The sequence below is a fragment of the Cuculus canorus genome, chromosome 2 (genome assembly GCF_017976375.1).
Source record: "Cuculus canorus isolate bCucCan1 chromosome 2, bCucCan1.pri, whole genome shotgun sequence".
NCBI lineage: Eukaryota > Metazoa > Chordata > Aves > Cuculiformes > Cuculidae > Cuculus > Cuculus canorus.
In genome coordinates, this window is record NC_071402.1 from 119806506 (window position 1) to 119826253 (window position 19748).

At 40.5% G+C, this 19748-nt stretch overlaps 1 protein-coding gene across 1 annotated transcript in view; it reads left to right on the top strand.

Moving 5' to 3' along the window:
- Positions 1–1810: 1810 nt before the first annotated feature.
- NGLY1 (N-glycanase 1) overlaps positions 1811–19748 on the top strand; it is a 28228-nt gene continuing 10290 nt past the window's right edge. Inside the window, exons 1-9 of the mRNA XM_054059051.1 lie at positions 1811–2012; positions 4095–4209; positions 6322–6564; positions 9831–9990; positions 12079–12301; positions 13024–13145; positions 13570–13715; positions 13903–14013; positions 19451–19615. Coding sequence (XP_053915026.1) covers positions 1885–2012; positions 4095–4209; positions 6322–6564; positions 9831–9990; positions 12079–12301; positions 13024–13145; positions 13570–13715; positions 13903–14013; positions 19451–19615 — 1413 coding nt within the window. The 5' untranslated portion in view covers positions 1811–1884. The remainder of the gene's footprint in view (positions 2013–4094; positions 4210–6321; positions 6565–9830; positions 9991–12078; positions 12302–13023; positions 13146–13569; positions 13716–13902; positions 14014–19450; positions 19616–19748) is intronic.

Sequence of the window (19748 nt, forward strand, 5' to 3'; positions counted from 1 at the left end):
ACCAACAGAGCATGCCAGCTGAGAAGGATGGTGTAAAAGGGGGTTTGTGTACTTGTGTAACATTGATGCCTGCCAAGGGAGCCCCTGAGAGCCCTGTGCGAGCAGAAGGCCCAGCCACACAAGTGGGTATCAACTGCAACATAGTTAGAATCATCAGGATGAAGTAGCTCTTGTAACACAGAATTATAGAATCATAACATGCATTGGGTTGGAAGGGACCTTTACAGGTCATCTAGCCCACCCCCCCTGCAGGAGCAGAGACATCTTTAACTTGATCACATTGCTCAGAGCCCTATCCAACCTGACCTTGAATGTTTCCACAGATGGGGCTTTTACTACCACTGTGGGCAACCTGTTCTAGTACTTCAGCACCCTAATTGTAAAAGATTTCTTCCTTATATCCAGTCTAAATCTACCTTCACTTGTTTTAAAACCATTATTCCTTGCCCTGTCACAACAAGCGTTGCTAAAAAGTTTGCCTCCATCTTTCATGAAGGCCCTGTTTAAGTACTGGAAGGCCACTACAAGGTCTCCCTGCAGTCTTCTCTTCTCAAGGCTGAACAACCCCAGCTCTCTCAGCCTGTATTTGTAGGTGAGGTTCTCCAGCCCTTGGATCATGTTTGTGGCTCTCCTCCAAACCCACTCCAACAGCTCCATGTCCTTCCTGTGCTGAGGATTCCGGAGCTGGATATAGTAGTCCAGGTGAGGTCTCATTAGAGCATAGTAGAGGGGCAGAATCACCTGCCTCAAGCTGATGGCCATGTTTCTTTTGATGCAGCCCAGCATACAGTTGGCTTTCTGGGCTGCAACCATGCATTACCAGCTCGTGTCCAGCTTTTCATCCACCAGTACTCCCAAGTCCTTCTCTGCAGGGCTGTTCTCAATCATGTCATCCCCCAGCCTATATTGAAACCACAGATTGCCCCAACCCAGGTGTAGGACCTCCACTTGGCCTTGTTGAACCTCATGAGGTTCACATTTCTTCAGTTTATCCAGGTCCCTCTGGATGACATCCCATCCTTCTGGTGTGACAACCGCACCACTTAGCTTAGTGTCATCTGAAAACTTGCTGAGGGTGCGCTCTATCTTGCTGTCTATATAATCGATGAAAATATTAAACAGCTGAGGTATACTACTTCTCATGGATATCCATCTGGACATTGAGCCATTGACCACTACTCTCTGAATGCGACCATCCAACAAATTCCTTATCCACCAAACAGTCCACTGATCAAATCCATTATCTCTCCAACTTCAGAGAGGATGAAGGATATGGAACTGTTTGAGTAAGTCTAGAGGAGGGCCACAAAAATGATCAGAGGAATAGAGCACCTCCCATATGAGGACAGGCTGACAGAGTTGGGGTGGTTCAGCCTGGAGAACAGAGAGACCTTACAGCAGCCTTCCAGTACCTGAAGGGGATCTGCAGGAAAGCTGGAGTGATAGGACAAGGGGGAATGGCTTTAAATTGGAGGGGGGAAGATTCTGATTAGATATTAGGAAGAAATTCTTCACTTATGAGGGTGGTGAGACACTGGCACAGATTGCTCAGGGAAGTTGTGGCTGCCCCATCCCTGGAAGCGTCCAAGGCCAGGTTGGATGGAGCCTTGAACAGCCTGATCTGGTGGGAGGTGTCCCTGCCTATGGCAGGGAGGTTGGAACTGGATGGGCTTTAAGGTCCTTCCAACCCAACCCACGCTTCCATGACCCCGCCCCCCCCCCCCAGCCTGTACTGAAGCTGAGCACCGCCCCCGCGCAGCGCTTTGCGCCAGGCCTCGACGAACCCCACCACCCACTTCAGCCGGGGCAGTGACGTCACCGCGCACACGCCGCGCGCTGCGTCCCTGGGGCCGGGGGCGGCGCTGCCCGGGCGCGATCGGCGCTATGGCGGCAGCCCTGGGTGCAGCTGCCTCGCTGGGCTCCCCCGCTGTCAGCGCGCTCTGCCAGAACGGGCGGGAGATCTTCCTGGAGGCCTCGCGGCTGCTTCTCACCTACGCCGACAACATCCTCAGGTGGGCGCGGCCAGAGGCACGGAAGACGGGACGCTGCCCTGCCAGGAGCATCCCCCTCCCCAGGGCCTCCTGATCAGGGGAGAGAGAGTCAGAGACTGAGGGAGAGTCTGTGTGTGTCTGTCTGTGTGTCTGTCCGTCTGTGTCCGTGTCTGTCCGTGTGTGTGTTGTTTGTCTGTGTCCCTAAGGAGTGTGTGTGTCCCCCCCGTCAAGATCTCCATGATCCCCCTCAATCCCATCCCTGTCAGGATCTCCCCCCGGCCCCCTCAGGAGTTCCCCCTCCCCGGCTTGTCAGGACGCACACATCCCCCTCAGACCTGTAAGGAGCTCCCCCTGCTTTTTCAGGAGCGGGCGCCCCTATCCCTATCCCCCGTCTTCAGAGGCGTTTTCCTCCCCTCTAGCTCCCTAAGGAGTGTCCACAGAAACCCCCGCCCTGTTAGTACACCTCCCCTTCTCTCAGTCAGGATTTTCCTCCCCATCCCTGTCAGGATGTTAGGAAGACACCCCCCCCCCCCCCGAGTCGTAATGGGAGCTCCGCTCGCCCTATGAGGACCCTCCCTCCGCCCTGTTAGGACACCGCTCGGCCTGTCAAGACACACACATCACTCACCCACCCCCTGCTCTTTGAGGATCCGCCTGCCCCCCTACGCTGTCACGACCCCCCCACCATCACCCTGTCAGGAGCTCCTTCTGCCCTGTCAGGAGTCCCCTCTCCCCAGCCTCTCAGGACACACACACGTCCCGCTCTCCCAGCCCTTTCAGGATCTTCCTCCCCCCTGCCTTGTCAGGAGCACCCCCTTGCCCTGTGAGGAGCCCTCTGCTTCAGTCCCCCATGCCCTCTGCTCTCCCCGGCCATGGCTTGCTGGTCCATGGGTGCCAAAGGTGCCTTTGGGCACCGCGGGGGCAGAGGGCAAGCAACGGCAGCCAAACAATTCCAGAGCTTGGGCGGGCGCGTTGTTAGGAAAACAGAGCCCGCTGGTCTACTTGGCAATTCCTGTTGGGTTAGTTAATGTAGGTTCAGAAGTGATTTGTCATAAAATAGAAGGGGCAGTTTATTTCTGGGTGTACGGACAGACCATCTGAAAGATAGGCCATATGATTCCATTTTGTTAGGTAATATCAAAGTTCAAAAACATCGTGCTTCTTTTTGTCATTATTTAAAAATAAGGTTGCTTTTCATGTAAGTGTTTTAATTTCATGTAAGTGATTTCAAGTTCTTTATTGCTGGTTGATTTGTTTTGAGGGCTTGTTTTTTGTGTTAAACTTAAAAATCTGCTTCAGCCCTGATTCTGCAAGCATTTAAGCACTTAAAAATTAGTGGATGCATAGCAAGTAATGCCAAAGTAATAACCCAATTTTCTTCTGTTGCCTCTTCTGAATCTGTAAGATTGGTATCAAGAGTTAATTATAGTTGAATTTCCTTAAGGTGTCTCTGTACGGTGTACACATGGCAGTACGTATGATTGACCTTGATGTTGTCTGCAAGCAACTCAAGATGTACAAAATGCCCCTCCCTGTCTATATCTGGTTTGTCAAGCACTCGGAGAAGCTGTGCTGTGTCATATAGAGCAGTGAATGCTGGGCTGGTTCTTTTTAAAGAAAGAGGTGAGAAAAGAAGATTTAGAAGAGTTGAAAGAGGAAAGGGGAACTGAGAAGTAGCCCCTCAAGAACCAAAGAGACCACAGTGGTTTAATCCATGTGCCGGGAAGCTTAGCATATCTTCTGTAGTGGGCCTAAAACCATCCAGCATTGCGCTGAGGAGTTCGATTAGAATGCTGCCAGGTGGAGTGGGACATAAAGTTGTCTTTAAGTGTTGTTACAGACTAAGCCCTACTGGCTAGGACTACGAAACACGTATTTGTGAACTTATATTGCAAACTGAAATTTAGAACCTATTTTCTAACTCTTGAAGTTAAATGCAGAAGGACTTTAATTAAGTCAAAGTTTTAGATAGGTTTCATGCTCTGCCTTCAATGAAACTTTTGGAAAACCTCATTTGACTTACTAATGGAGCATGGTACAGTTGCCCAGCTCTTAAGTGTTTCCTTAATTTGCAAATGTAATTAAGACTTTCTATTTTTTCAGGAATCCTTATGAAGAGAAATATAGATTAATTCGCATTGGAAATCCAGCTTTTTCTACAAGGCTGTTGCCTGTCAAAGGAGCAGTTCAATGTTTATTTGAGATGGGGTTTCAAGAGGTGAGTATAATCATTTTGATTTCTTTATCGGTTTACACACTAAAATTTTGAATTGGAATTTATTTTCTCCTTTCCCATTTGCAAGACATTAGATTTTAAACCAATTGGTATTTTCTTAATTTCCTTTCAATCCTTGTTTGCAAATATCTGGTTAATCACAGAAAATGTTTTCTGGCTGCTCCAGAAATCTGATGGAGCTAGAGCTAAGCTCATCTGTGATAAGGTTGTTTTTCTGCCATTCAAGCACTCTACTAGTTTGCTTAATGATCAAATACCTATCCATGCTGGCAAAAAAGAAATGGTGGGGAACAGAGTGAAGCCCCCTTTTCTTAGTAGCAGCTCACTATTAGGTGGATATCAGACTGCACCATCAAACAGTAGTTTCCGTCTTGTAAATCTGTGTTGAAACTGTCATTTGAAAGAGGGGAAGACAGAACCTTACTGCTTGTTCCTACCATCAGTAGGGCTTGCATGGCCCTTTTATGAATTAGAAAAGGGAATCTGATCTAAATAAAAATTAATCCCCCACAAACAAAAAAAGAAATCTTTCTCAGCCAGTTCACTGTGCAGCTGTACAAGTACTGGTCCTGTCATGACAGCAGTGGAGGGCAACAGACTGTTGAAGTAGTGGGGTGGTGGGACTTTTAAAACAGTTATGAAACTGTATCCTGAAATAGTCTTGAGCGAGTATTGATTCTGTTGCAGTCAAAAATATGTATTTTGAAGATTACTCTGTCCTGAATTGGCCCCTGTTTTGGTGGAACTTAAACTTCCAGAGCTTGCTAAGCTGGAAGCAGCCTTTGTAATTACTGGACAGCTGGGGTAAAAACTCTTGTTTAATGCTGCAAAAACTCCCACTCTAGCTTTGCTTTAATTTATCTGTTTGATGCCACCCTTCTGTATGGGTGCATACATTACATTATTTAGGTCCAACTGTTATGAGATCTCTGCCTTTTCTCTTGGTAAAGTTAGTGTAATTGTCCTAATTTGAAAACAAAAAAGTGTGCTAAAAGAAATGCTGACTGCATAGGGAGAAATGGCCTGCGGATTAATTCTCTTGCTGGTGCTCAGGAGATGACTTAAATGATGTGTGTTAGCCAAGAGATAGTCAGTGTAGCTAGTGAAGTGCCCTAGCAATATTAACATAGTCATTCAAATGTTATAAAGGGCTTCTCTCACTTTTGTCAGCTGAGCATTTTGGCTAGGTCTTACGGTTATTGTGTCAATTAAGGCTAAAAGTTACAAACTTCTCTTCAACTGTGATAACTAAAATTGCTCCGGTTTTGTCTCTGCTTGGTAAGACAACTTTTTCAGTTAAAAAGTGAGAGCTCTTCTGCTGGATTGATACATTCCATTTAGATTTGTGGTGATTAGAGTGTTAGAGTGAAGCACTGCATCTGCAGTGATAGGTGACCTAAGGTAACTGCAGATAAGCAAATTATTCGGTTTAATAAATAGAAGTGCTGCAGGGGTAAAAGCTGAAACTCTTAAACAGTGAATACTTCAGGGTATTAATGTTTTTAGTGACCTGTTTCTTCACATTAAGCACACTGATATTCGCTTCTGTCATAATTGGTGATCTTTTATTATGCTACCAGTAATAGGAACTGAGAAGTCAAGCTGGTTGCAGGTCTCAGTAAGAGTTTTTCCTGTATGAAAAGTTATAAAACCTAAAAGATATCGGTATACAAAAGAATTCTGTGCAGATGCCATTCTAGGAGCTTCTTGCCCCAATACTGGCTATCGTCCTATGCTGCCTAATGTTTCACTGCTAAACTGTGAGTACTGAGCATTTGTTGTTCATTTCTGTTGCTGCTGCTTTCTCTGCCAAACCACAGTTGTGTTGTCCATGTGTGGCTCTCCAAAATAAGTTACTAACAAAACTGTGTTATTATGAGCCCTTTTTCTGTAGGCTGAGTGCAGATTCATGATCTCATAGCTCCTGTTGTGAGGAACCTACAAGCTTCTGGTGTAAGGGACCTAACTGGAAGGCTGAATCCTGCTAAGCCTTAGCATGAATGTCCAGTAAATGATATAGCTGTTAACAGTAGATACTAACCCCTGACTAGCTTAGACCTGCATTAACTGCTGAATTAATTTTCTAAATTTCAGGGAGAAACTCATCTGATTTTCCCTAAGGAAGCTTCCATTGAGCAGCTACGTAAAATCAGAGACTTAATTGCTGGAGAGAGGAGTAGCAGGCTGAATGAATCAAATCCAACCCACAGACCAGGATCCTCTGAAATGGTGGCCAGCACTCGGGCAGTTGCACATCAGCCTTCGAGACCTGCTGACTCTGCTCTTGCCCCTGCCCCTCAGCAACCAGAAACATCACTTGTGCAGTCTCTTAAAACGGTAATTATAACCTGAAAATTCTTTTGGCATACAAATCTTCAATATAAAGATTGAAGAAGAGTTAACTCTTGGGACAGATTGCTCAGAGAGTCAGTGAAATCTCCAAATGTGCACATTCAAGATCTGACTAGATAAAGCCCAGAACAACTTATGCTGATCTCAGAGCTAACTCTGCCTTGAGCAGGAGGTTGGACTAGAGGAATTTTTTCTTTTTCCAATTACTTCTGATGTTTTTGAGTGTTTTCTTTGTTCTCCATGCAGCTTCAATATGAAACATGCCATAAATCGAATATTAGCAAGCAATTCTGTTGAAGATGTCCATAAAATTTTTAGTCACCAGGGTGTTGTGAAAAGAAAGGTGATTTATATTGGAAGGGAACAACAAGGTGGAGAAACTAAGTCAAGGTGGAGCTAAGACAAGGGCTGTATACTGTTATGTCTTTGAGAGCCAGCAAAATAACAGGAGCACAGCTGTAATGTTTACAATTGTTAGCATCTCAGTTCATGGACTATGACCTCTACATACAGCCTGTGAGGGCTTTCTTTTTTCATGTGACTGTCATGAGAGACAGGAATTTAGCCAGGCAAGGACAAATCTACAGCAATTTAGCCTGTGTTTCCCTTGTCCAAGAGGTTGAAATTCCCTATCAAGACAGAGAGGCGGAGTCCTTTCATCTGATGTTACCTGGCCTGATGGGGAAGACTCATACAGCTTTGAAAAATGAAATTATGCCTTTTGATAGAAGGTTTGAAGGGTGCTTTGGTTTAACTTTCTAAAGAGTTTTTTCCCCTGGGACCAATGTCACTTTGGTCTTAAAGTTGGTGTAAGATGAATCCTTCCAAAAGCTTGCTTCTCATACATCTTTAAACAGAGTTTCTCTGTTTTAAATATTATCATTACATTGTTGGATGCTGAACTATGACATACTGTTTCTTTCCAATGCCTAGCCATGATTAGCAGAAGAGGTATGGCAAAGCGTAGATTGAAGTGATGGCTTCTGGGGAGAAAGAGCACTCGGTGACCTGTCATCATCTATAATGTCCTTTGGTAAAGGAACTGTTGAACACTTGAATATTGAGCCATTTAATCTAATTATGTTAGCATGCTGGTAATTGCCTTTACAAGGTACTGACTGGGTTTATTTGGATTTTTGTATTTGCTTCTTGTGTTTTACTGCTTCAGCCACTCCTACAGTCGTGATTAGAAGTGATTGTGAAATCTCTAGAGTGACTTGCTGCAGTACTGGAAGCTTTAAATATTGTGTTGATCTTGCAGTGATAAGAATGTTGTAGATTTCAAGGTGGTGCTTGATTGATTCTGAGGTTAACCCTTCTCATTTGTAGTTACTCTGCCCTCTCTCATACTAGCTAACAGAGTTGTGGATCCATTTATCCACAAGTATTATTTTTCATGCTTCTCAGATTTAACATGGGTGGTGGGACCCAATTTGTTACAGTTTAGAGACATTGCAAATGCAATGTTGGCACTCTGTTAGGATACTGTATTTCAGCTGATCTCTTCAGGGAATTACACTGATTACTCTCTGAGCCATTGAATGTAGTCTGTATAGTCTGTCTTGGTTGGAAGGAAGTCCATAAAATGCCTTCTTGCTATGACTTGCCTATCTTGCTCACACAGTGGTAGGTGTTTTGCAGTGAGTATACTGCAGAGGTATGGTTGTCTTATTGTTGTTTGTGCTGATGTCAGATGTCAGAGAGATTTAGAGTGTTTTTTGTAGTGCAAGCACTTTTATATCTTGCCTATACATTATACCTGTGATTCATGGAAGGCATTCTTAAGGCTTGGAGAAAGGAAAGCTCTGGCTAGTCATTATTCTGGTGGATGGATTCCAGTCCCTTCCTGAATGACTTTGTGGTTGTAGGATGAAAGAGGTATCCAAACTTAAATTTGCAGTGAGGTTCAACACATATCTAGATGTTTGCTTAAGGCTTCACTGCTATACAGTGGCTTCCATGAAACCATTTATGCACTACTGTAACACTGATGGTTTGGGAAAACCTGAATTGTCAAAGAATCTATCAAAGAATTCTGCTGTTCTGAGCAATAGCTCTGAACACTCTTACAGGAAGACGATAGAACATGAAGATCTCTAGGCCGCTAGCAGTCCCTAACTTCCCTATTTCTGTTCTTTAAACTTACATTGAAGTGAATCTGTACACAATTGGATTTATGATGCTAAACCAGTTACCTACAGCTGATGAGCTGCAGGAAAAGCAAAAACAGTTCTGTTCTATTTCAGCAGTTATGAAAAGTAAGGACTGGTCCCGTAGTACTGTCAAGCATCAAAGTAATCACTCCTAATTTAAATGCTCCTTTGAAAGTTGTGTTCTGAAGAGTTCTCACACTTGTGTGTTATGGTGCATTTGCTGCTAGAATGTCAGGAAAGCATGGGAATTTTTTGTGAAATAAAGACAATAGTTAACCAGACTAAGTACTGAAGTGTGCTCTAGCACTAGAGAAAAGGTAATTTAGCAGTACTGCAGACTTCCCCCCAAAATATGTCAAACTCTTCATTTTAAAATCCCATTTCACTTGCACTCTTGTCCCCCTTTTAACTGGAATAAATAGTTTGGTCTGCTACTAACTCCACTGTTACTAACCTTAGCTGTTTATTTTAGTAGATGTGTGTGTACCTTATTGGGTGTAATATGAAGTTTCCACTAAGTTGACACTTAGGATAACTGATTGAAGAAGCCTAGTTCTTATGTTTGGTTTCTAGTGAAAGACACTGTTTAGTATATGATCACAAGGCTGTCTGTTCAAACCTGTATCAGAGTTGATCAGTGAGAGAAGGAAGTGGAAATAGGCAAGCAGCATTCATGAATAAGAAATACAAAAGCAGCATTAATCAATAATTCTGAGAACTGATGCAGCAGTGTCCAGGACATGGAATGAGTTACAAGATTTTCTGTGGATTTCAGGTAAAAGGTATCCAAAATAAATGGGAGGGGAAGTGAGTCAAAAACTTCACCATCGGAGATGTCCTTCCCTGAATGTGTTCACTTTTCACTCAGAACAGCGTTCAGGATTCTCAAATGTGACAAGGCTGGCTTTACAGTTTGAGTGAGGATGTCTGCAGTTTTTATTGGTGTCTTTACAAATAAACATTCCACCTGTAAAGAAATATACAATGTAACTATGAGCATAGAATTATGAGTGGCTTAAACTAAAATAGGAGAGTTTGATTCTTCTGGCTTAAGGTGCAAATTCATAAATCATCTTGTGACTTAAAATCCTTTTGCAGGCTGCAAAAATCTTGAGTACACTTCAAACAAAATTTAAGCATCATGTATTGATATACGAGAAACCTTCTCTTCAGCAGAAAGCACTGGCTTCAATTCCCCTCCAGCAACTGAAAGCGAAAGCTCAGAAAAAGCTAACACAAGCTACAAGACTGGACAAAGGTAAATACCTACCAAGTTATGTTCTATATGAAACTGGGAATATTCTTTCAAATATGTGGCTGATGCATATATCTGCTGTGCTTTAGGTGTGGGTATTTGGTCATAGGGCCGCAGGTTCCAAATGCTGTCTCTGAATTAGAATTACCTTCTTCCTAATTTTCTAATCTTCTCTCTCCTTACTTCTGTTATCTTTTTATATCATTTTTTTATCCATCTTTTACTGCTTTCATGTAGAAATTTTGATCTCTTCATTTCTGAATTGGTAATAGACTAATAGTTTCGTGGTAGTAAATTTCTGAGTTAGTGAAATAGCTACAACAAGGGGAGGGGAACTTCTTGTGTGAGTAGCCATTTTTTTGAAATTGTCAGAGTTCAATTTCCCCGTACTACAATGCCAAACTCAGAATAAATTTTCAAAACACCGCTTCCCTTTTCTTTTAAAGTGATATTGTTGGTGAGATTTTTGCATGAGACCTTTCGAAGACGCAACGTGATGCAAAGATCACCTTTATTGCTAATGCTTTAATGAGTAGGGTTGTTCACATGCCATCCTTTGGAACTGGAAGTGAAATATAGGCATCAGTGGCTAAAATTAATGTTTTCTTCATAAGTACAAATTTGTTTTGAATGTATGAAGTATTTTTCATTTAAGAATGACATCTTTCTGTTTTCAAGTGACAGTTTTAGATTGTTTCAGCAGAATAGTGAAATGTTACCTGTATAAAAAAATATGATTCCTGACCATATTTAAAAAAAAAAAAATCCTTTTTACTGTGAATCTTTTGGTAGAAGACTGTTTGAAGCATTTCTGCTAACTTGATGGGAATGTCATTGAATGCTTTGCAAACCAAAAAAATTGCTTCGTGATGTCTCATACAGCCAGCCTTACACTAATATGTAATTGTGCCTTTGGCATTAGGAAACTTTTGACAATAGATTTTCTTAGTAATTTTTCTCCTTTTATAAAGCTGTACTGGGAAGTAGGAAATCACATGAACAACTACAAAGCATTCTCAGTCATTAGCATAGAACAATGCAGTGGGGAAAAGAGACTTAGCAGTAGTAAGTGAAAAACTGTTTATATTCTTTTAAAAAGGAAGCTAACGACAAGCATACCTCTTAGTCTCTACTCTAATTCTGCTGCTGTGCACATTATTAAAAAAGGGGAAGGAGAAGGGTGGTGTTTTCAGGTGCTTCTTCCCAAGCCATCAAGCTGATCTATTCAGAATGGCTTCCAGACCTTAATTTAGCCACAAATAAAGAGGAAGAGGTGAAACTCCACTTTTTTGGATTGTGACAGTTTAGAAGCATTTATAAAGAACTTTATAGAAGTATTCCTTTGGGAATGGACTGTGTTTAAGATGTGTGGGTAATTGGTCCTTTCAGCTTCTTTTATTTATCTGTATTGCTGTATTAATACTGTCACCTATGTGAATAACTGGGGGACACTTGTTTTTAGGACTTGCCTTACAATGCACAACAGGCATTTTCAGCTCATAAAGGCTAGGAAGGTTATGGTCATTTGATAAGAAGTACAGACTTCTTTTTTACTGTTTCCCTTTAACACTTTCCAGTAGAAAGATGGATTGTCCAGTCAAAAAATAGCTGAATGTCATAGCCAATGGTTTTCTGTTGAAATAAATCTCATTTTTCATTCTTTCCACACACTGTTTTCATGAAGGATTTATATAATAGCAGTCATATTTTCATAAATGGGTCTGGTTTGTGTGCTGTTATCCAGAAAAAGAGAGTACGACCTCTGCTTGAAAACTTCTTGTTCAGTATTTAGCAAAAAATTTGAATACAAAAGCATATCCTTTTTGTAAGTAGTAACACCTTTTCTGAGTGTCTCAGCACAAATGTTTTCCAAATACAATAAGTAAAAATGGAAATTTTACTACAATTGAAAGTCAGGTTTCCCTGCTTTGATTTGACAGACAATCTTTTCTCATGTGCTTCGTTTTCTCTTGGTGTGTGTGATTAAGCAATATATGAAGTTTGTTTCTTTTAATAATGAAACTTCTAGAAGTGTAGTAAAGGCCATTGTTTTTCCATTTCACCTAACTATGTGGTGTGAAAAATTTACAGGTGCACATGTGAATGAAGAGGACTTCTTGTTGTTGGAACTCTTGGACTGGTTTAAGAAGGATTTTTTTCATTGGGTAAACGCACTTCCTTGCAGCAGGTGTGGTGGGGAGACAGTGCCTCAAAGTGAATATCTGTTGCCTACTGAAGGCGATCTAAGATGGAATGCTAGTCGAGTGGAAAATCATTACTGCAACCAGTGTCAGTTTTGTAATAGATTTCCAAGGTGAGCACACAAAGGTTTGATTTCTTGTCTTTTCTTGTATTTTAAGAACAGTTTTACATTTGTGTGTTTTGTGAACAAGTGATGCTTTTGGGTGAAAGACTAGAGAAGCCATTTTAAGCAACATGTAAGATGATAAACCAGCAATTGCTCTGTTAGGTGAGAGATTTTTAAAAACAAAATATCACTTTCGTTTACATGGCCATGTTTTGAATACTTGTCTGATTTTCTTATTATTATTTTTATTCTTAGTTAGATAAAGTACAGTTTCTAAATAAAATAAGTTAATATTGGCATTGTATGTAGGTAGATTTTTGTTACGGCAAGGAAAACTTTCAATCCTATGGTAAATCACACATCTACTGAGTCTATAGCATAAGAGCAAATATCCAATTTGGTATATTTTTGCTGTCAAAAGGAATCAGAAGGATTTTTGCTATACAAAACTCATATTTTAAGATGAAATTAAGTCAATTCCAAAAGCAGAAAAAAATGGATTAATTTCAGTGCTGCTGTAAACGTGATGAAATCATGTGAATTGATGTAAAAGTAGCATTCTTCTCACACTTGTTTTGTGCAGTACAGCAATAATTTCTATTATTTTCTGTGGACTGAATGGCGCTGAAATCTGTTTAAACCATCGCAAGGACAGCCATGATGTAAAGATTTTGAAAAGTGGAATATATTTTCAGTTATTCTGGTTTTATTTGGTTTTTCTTCTGTAGATATAATGACCCTGAAAAACTTCTGGAAACCAGACGTGGACGCTGTGGCGAGTGGGCTAATTGTTTTACACTGTGTTGCAGAGCTGTGGGGTTTGAAGCTAGATATGTTTGGGACTGTACAGGTACTGGTGTTCTAGAATACCCTAATATTAATACAAACCTATGCAAAATTAGGTTACATATTTTATGGTTCTCAGATTATATTAGCCATAAGGCAGCACGTAAAATTATGCAGTTCAGCTGAAGAGGGCAATATAAATTCAATTTCCTTTCTTGCCTGATGAAATGAAATACAGTTCTGCAAGTAAGGTTAAGGTTGGGTGATTGACTTCAGAATGATAAAATATTAGTTGAATCTAAGGGACTATGATCCTAAGATAGAAAGAGAAAGCTCTGGTATTTTTTCTGAATGTAAAGTAACAGAAAACATATTCTTTCAGTTGTTCTTTCATTTAATAAATCAGGAAACCTTACAATATCCTACAGTATTAGAAGAAAGAATCTATCGTAATAATTAATTCTTTATTTTTGGGGTTTGTTATACAGATCATCTGTGGACTGAAGTATATTCTTCATCTCAGAAAAGATGGCTTCACTGTGATCCTTGTGAAAATGTCTGTGATAAGCCTCTTATCTACGAAACTGGGTGGGGAAAGAAGCTCTCCTACATCTTTGCATTCTCCAAAGATGAGGTACGAGTAATGATGTTGTTGAAAAACAAACCTGCCCTGAGGAAAATGTGTGATGTAGTCCATTTTAGTGCAATTTCCAGAATTATTATAGAAAACCATACTGGGATTAGCTAACCTCTTTGTATGAAGCAAGATACCACAAACCAATTTTTAGTTGCTTTATTTTCTTCTTTAACTTGTGCTTGAGGTTGTTGATGTCACCTGGAGATACAGCTGTAAGCATGAAGAAGTGCTCTCTAGAAGGACTGCACTCAGTGAAGCTACACTACGTGGAACAATTAATGCACTAAATAGAATGGTATGTAATGTTTCTTAAATAGATTTCCTTAAGTGAAACATAAGTGTCTTTCCAGAATGCAAAGTCCTTGAAGAAAGGAATACATTTGATAACCTGATAAGAATGTCCGTGTGCTGCGGAATATAAAATGCTGCTAACTATACAGACCATATTTTATACTGAATACAGAAAAATCAGTCACAGTGCTGAACTTAAATGTAATAAATAAAGAATGGTATGTAAAAGGATTATTGTATTATGTCTTACATAGTCAAATGTGTGTGTATATGCTCTGTGTGTGTGCACATTATACCATTTCTTGATGGCTTTGGAGCAGACTTGGTGCTTCAGCAGATGTTGGGGGTGAACTACAACTGCTTTGTAACCGTATGGACTCCTTCAGGGTGGCTGAGCATTTTCCACATCAGTAATGCTATAACTTGAAAACAATAGTATAATTATAAGAAATGTAGGCCTAATTTTTCTCCCATGACTTTTTACAAGCTCTAGGAAGCAGGAGGAATGATTCGCAGGTTGTTTCCAAGACTTCGAAGAAGTGTTGATACCATCAGTAGTGCTTTGGCTTAGATCCACATACACTGTGTCTAATGTCCCCAAAACCAATGGAGCCACTTGCACCTGCATGTCATAGTCACAGAATCCAAGTGCAGTTGGCACCTGTCTGCTAAATTTTTTCCACTTTATACTTGGTATAGAATGAACTTTTCTTGATTCAGTATACTAGAATACCACAAAATCTTGAACTACATGTAAGTTTCCATTTTGTCCCCACTTCCTTCTAGGTCTAATTCCTGTGAATAGAAAATAGTTCCTGTGGTAGTACATAGCTGATGGCTTAATAATCAGATTATGTCTTTTTAGAGGCCTGTTGGCTTGAGGGTTGTAGATACACATTAAGAGTGTGGAGAATTGAGCTGGATTCATAATTTCAAGCCCTAGCCTCATATGTTTTATCAGTAATGAAACATTAGAGTCGCAGAGTGGAGGGCTGGGAAGGCTGACCACAGAATTGCAAAATAAAAGGAAGTAAAGGAACAGAAGTTCAAGTTGAGGAATGCATGCACTTTTGCAGGATTGCAAGAATTTAATGGTGTTCTCTCCAAGCATTGAACCTGTGCTGGCTACAAAACTGATCTGGGGGGCCTTTCTTCTGACCTACTGGCAGCTGAAACAAGTCACCAGACTCTTCTCCTCTGCTGGTTGTCTGTACAGAGGGGTAACCTTGGAAATGAGATGCTAATAAGTTGAAAAATTACTCTGACAAGACCAATGGAATAAAAAAGCAGAGTGATGTTGGGCTGACAGTTGGACTTGATGATCTTGGAGGTCTTTTTCAACCTCTGATTCTACAAGAAAGTATAGGCAGCTCACTCATGAGCTGGCTTGCTCATCGTCCTTCTCACCTCAGTGATCATGCTCTGTTTAACTTACAGAAGTCTAAAAAGTGTTAAAAAAAGTGTTTACTGTTAAAAAGTGCATTGTGATCTCCAACAGATGGTGTTGCACGTTGGTCTATTGGCCTGTTTCTTATTTTTTTCCACCTACTTTATAGGACTGTGCAGCTCATAAGTGACATGAGCACTTTTCAAACAGAAAGCAACAGGCATCCTGGTCATGTTTTAAATAAAAATTCCATTAAAAAACAAGTACAGAGGAAAAAGCCATACATGCACTTCCAAGACACTGTTGCATTTCTTGTATGTTCCTTTCTCTACACATGGAAAATCCCAGCTTTGCATTATTATTATATGATTGGACTCAGTGATCCTGGAGGTCTTTTTCAACCTTGTGATTCTGTGATTGCTAAAGCTTTCTTGTGGTTCTGTTGGAACGCCTTTAGTCAGTCTTTTTGATGGCATCTTATTCTAAGCAGCAACTTACACTCCTTTTCTGCAAGCTGAATGATACTCGTACTCCCCTGTCTTTTGCCTAGTAGCTGTTCAGAATATGTGTGACTAATTTATTAAATTGACAAAAAAATAATCCCTGTAAATAACAGCTCTTACTCCTTTTTTTTCCCTTTTGTCTGTTATAGTTGAAATTGGATTTCAGTAACTTAGAGGCAGTTTGTCATTGGATTGCTAAAAGAACAGTTTTTCTTTGTCATAGTTAAAGAGCTTTTCCTAAAGTTCAGACTAAGGTGAAAATACATTAGGAATCAAGTGTTGATTAAAAAGTTGCTGTCTGAGGATCTGGATATCGTATTCAATAGCTTCTGTGGTCAGCGGAGGAGTAAGGCAGCTTACCCCTAGAACTACCAGGACATTTTATGGCGCGTTTCCATTACACTGGTTAGTCACAAGTCTCCATTTCAGCTAGTATGCTGTTTCCTTTGCTGCAACCTATTCAGCAGATAACTGATGCAGGCAGAGGCTGCCGCTAACTTTCCCTTTTCCCGTCATATCTTAAAGACCAGTTCTCCACTAGGAAGGATTATAGGCTTGGTATCTTTTGATGCGGAGCTCCAACGCTGCGTCTGTCAAGCTCTTCTTCTAAGCTGCACTTACAGAGAAGCACATTATACTGTATAGGTTATCACCTATACTGCAATGTCAGTGAAAATGGAATCTAAGAGATCATTATTGTGTTTTCCTGCATAAAGAGCAATGGCTCAGATATTTCTCTGCATATCTGTCTGTTGTTTCTGCTTGGCCACTAAGCACCACAGTTCAAAGGATGTTGAGTGACTGTCACTGTTGAATGGAAGAGGCAAGGATAATTTAATCTATTCAGTACACTGTTTAGGTTTTTTTTTTTTAATTACTTCTCAGAAGTACCGTGCATAGTTTATTTGGGTCATTCCTGGGTGAGGATGTAGCCTGCAGATTAACAATCATCTGATGTTATGCTATAGTACCATATCACACCCTGATTACAAAGTTTTTCTTCACTTGCTTTGTATGGGCACTACTCTACTCCAGTCAATTGCATGTTATCTACAATAGGCCATGTCCTGTTCCAGTCCAATATCCCAGTATGTTACTGCGATAGAAAATGGGAGAGAGGACCCAGAATTTTCACTGCTTTTATTGTAAATTGGATGGTGGGGCAGGGAAACAAAATGTTTTTAGTTTGCTCCAGGTCCCATTGTTTGGTGGCATTTGTGGATAATTATAGCTACAGCCAGGTCAGCCCTTAAAAGGAAAACTAGTAATTTTGGTTGAATTGTGACTGTCTCGTGGTGGCTGATGTGAGTTGAACCAGTATTTCTTTTATAAAGGTTTGAAATACAATTGCTACCCTCAGTTTACCTACTGCTTACCCAGCAGTGGGTCCAGGTTATTACAGATTATCAGTCTCCCAAAATACAGTCCTTTGGGAAGCATCAACAGTTTAACTCACATGTCACACAGAACTGATTTAAAGCTGCATTTCACAACCGCTCTTCCTTCTTAATCTTTCTGTCTGCCAAAGAAAGGTGGGGCCTGAGCATGTACAGGCATACTTCTTTTTATTGTGCTTCACAGATATTGCATTTTTTTTTTAACTTTTTAATTAAGGAAAGTACATTGATTTTTTTTTTAGACATAATGCTCTTGCACACTTAATAGGCTACAGTGTAGTGTAAACATAACTTTTATATGCACTGGGAAACCGAAAAATTGGTGTGACTTCCTTTATTGTGATATTCGCTTTATTGCAGTATTCTGGAATCAACCCTGCAATACCTCTGAGGTAAACCTGTGTGTAGAGGGTAATACCTGAGAAAAAACAAAAGCAGGAAGTCTGAGCCATGACAGTTGATAATGGAGTTCTTGGAATCCATTTCAGTACATGAATGCTGTTGATAATAATGTCACTTGTAGGAAACACGGTTATGGGGTTTCCCACCACAGACAGTATTGATCTTTGCAGAGTCTGAGCATTGTGCATGTCTTTCTTACATGCTGCTGGTATTTATACGCAGGAGTCTACTTAGGGGAGATGAGAAGAGTTAGGGTACTTTTACTCTTTACAATTGATTGTATCATACGTGGAAGAGGCATGTCTTCTGAAACACCCTTTTGAGTTGAAGCACTGTTCTCTAACAGTTTTTTTCAGATGCTGTTGCATCAGCTGCACAGCAGTGGCAACCAGTTCTCAGAGTGGCATCACTAATTTCAGTGGTGATGACCCCTGACATTGGCTTTCTCCACATCAAAGTGGCTTGAAGAAAATTATAGATTGATACCGTTAACTTGGGGTAAGCCATATCAAACTTCATCTGAGCTGAAGTCAGATCTGTAGTGCTGCATATGGATATCCCAAGTGCTTGGGCAAGTGTTAGATTCAGGAAAGCCTGGTGTTTCATGAGGAACTGCTGGAGTCGCTGCTTGTCATCCATCAACACAAGCAGAGGTGTATTTCCCCCTTGTTAGAACTGGTATTTGGCAGCTGGAATTTGTTCAGCTGGTGCTGTTTCTCATAATTTCTTTGTATCTACTTTCTGTTTTCCAGTTCCAAATTGCCTGGAACAAAAGGCCTTTGAATCCCTCTTTTCTGATCCTTAATAGCAAAACTTTCTGGGATCAGGGCTGCTTTTGAGATAATTCAAATACTTATTGGTCTGAAGTTTCATGTCCTCAAGGGTTAAATGTGCATGCCTTGGGCAATCACCAAAGTAGAAATACTGATGATGTGTAATCATTTGCATACTCGATGTCGAACTTCATTTTCCAACTCTGTGTGGGTATATCCACAGCTAAGGAAAGAGTCTTCACATACTAGCTTTGTATACTTGATGTGAAAATCATAGATGCAAAACCCCAGCCTCTCAATGACTTTTCTTTTTAAGTTTTGCACAAAAAAAATTGCCCATACTTTTATTCATGTGGGCAACAAAAGCGTGTTATGTAATTCATTCTCTTTTCCACTAATTTACCTTGATGTGTAGGTGATGTGTTTTTCTGATATCTGCATAATATAAATATCATAGTTTGTTTATGATAGAATCAGTCACTGTGAAATAACTCTTCTAGAGACCAACTGAATCCATTGTTGGACCTTAATCACTAAACCAAGACTGTTGCAACCAGATCACTCCACTTTAGAGAGGAAAAGTTTGACCCCAAAATTATGCTTGCTTTCTCTTTCCCCCAGATAATATCAAGAACAGCTATGGTACAGAATGCTTATGAATAACTATAAAATATGTTACGCAAGTATTTTATCATCCAAGCAAATGTATTATAAACATAGCACAAACTTTATTTTCAAAGAAATCCACATAGTGCATGAAAGTTCAGAGAAAAAGCACCGCTGTCAAATAACCATGCAGTTGTGACTGATGTGTGTTTGCACATGTGGTGTAAGATTAATGTTTCTAACAGTCACTCTAGACTTCAAATATTAGTCTGTTTTTTCAATTTTTTTTTTCCCCTATTGATGTCTCTCTAGGGCAGAATTAAAAATATGATTTTTCTGATGTTTTTACTTTGTTTCTTAAATGTGTTTTCAGAGGCAACGATCTTTGTCAGAAAATAGAAGAAGAGAGCTCTTGGAAAGAACAATTGTGGAGCTTGTTGAGTTTATTTCTCCTAAAACACCTAAGCCTGGAGAATATGGTGGAAGGACATCAGGTTCAATGGCTTGGCGAGTAGCCAGAGGTGAAATTGGTTCAGAGGTATTTAACTTTTGCACTGGTGACCATCTTAGGGGTAGATAACTAGCGGTTCTGTGATTATGGTCTGCAGAGGAATAGCACTTTGTGGTAGGGAGCCTATAGATTTACTGCAGTGAAACTAGCAAAAGCATTG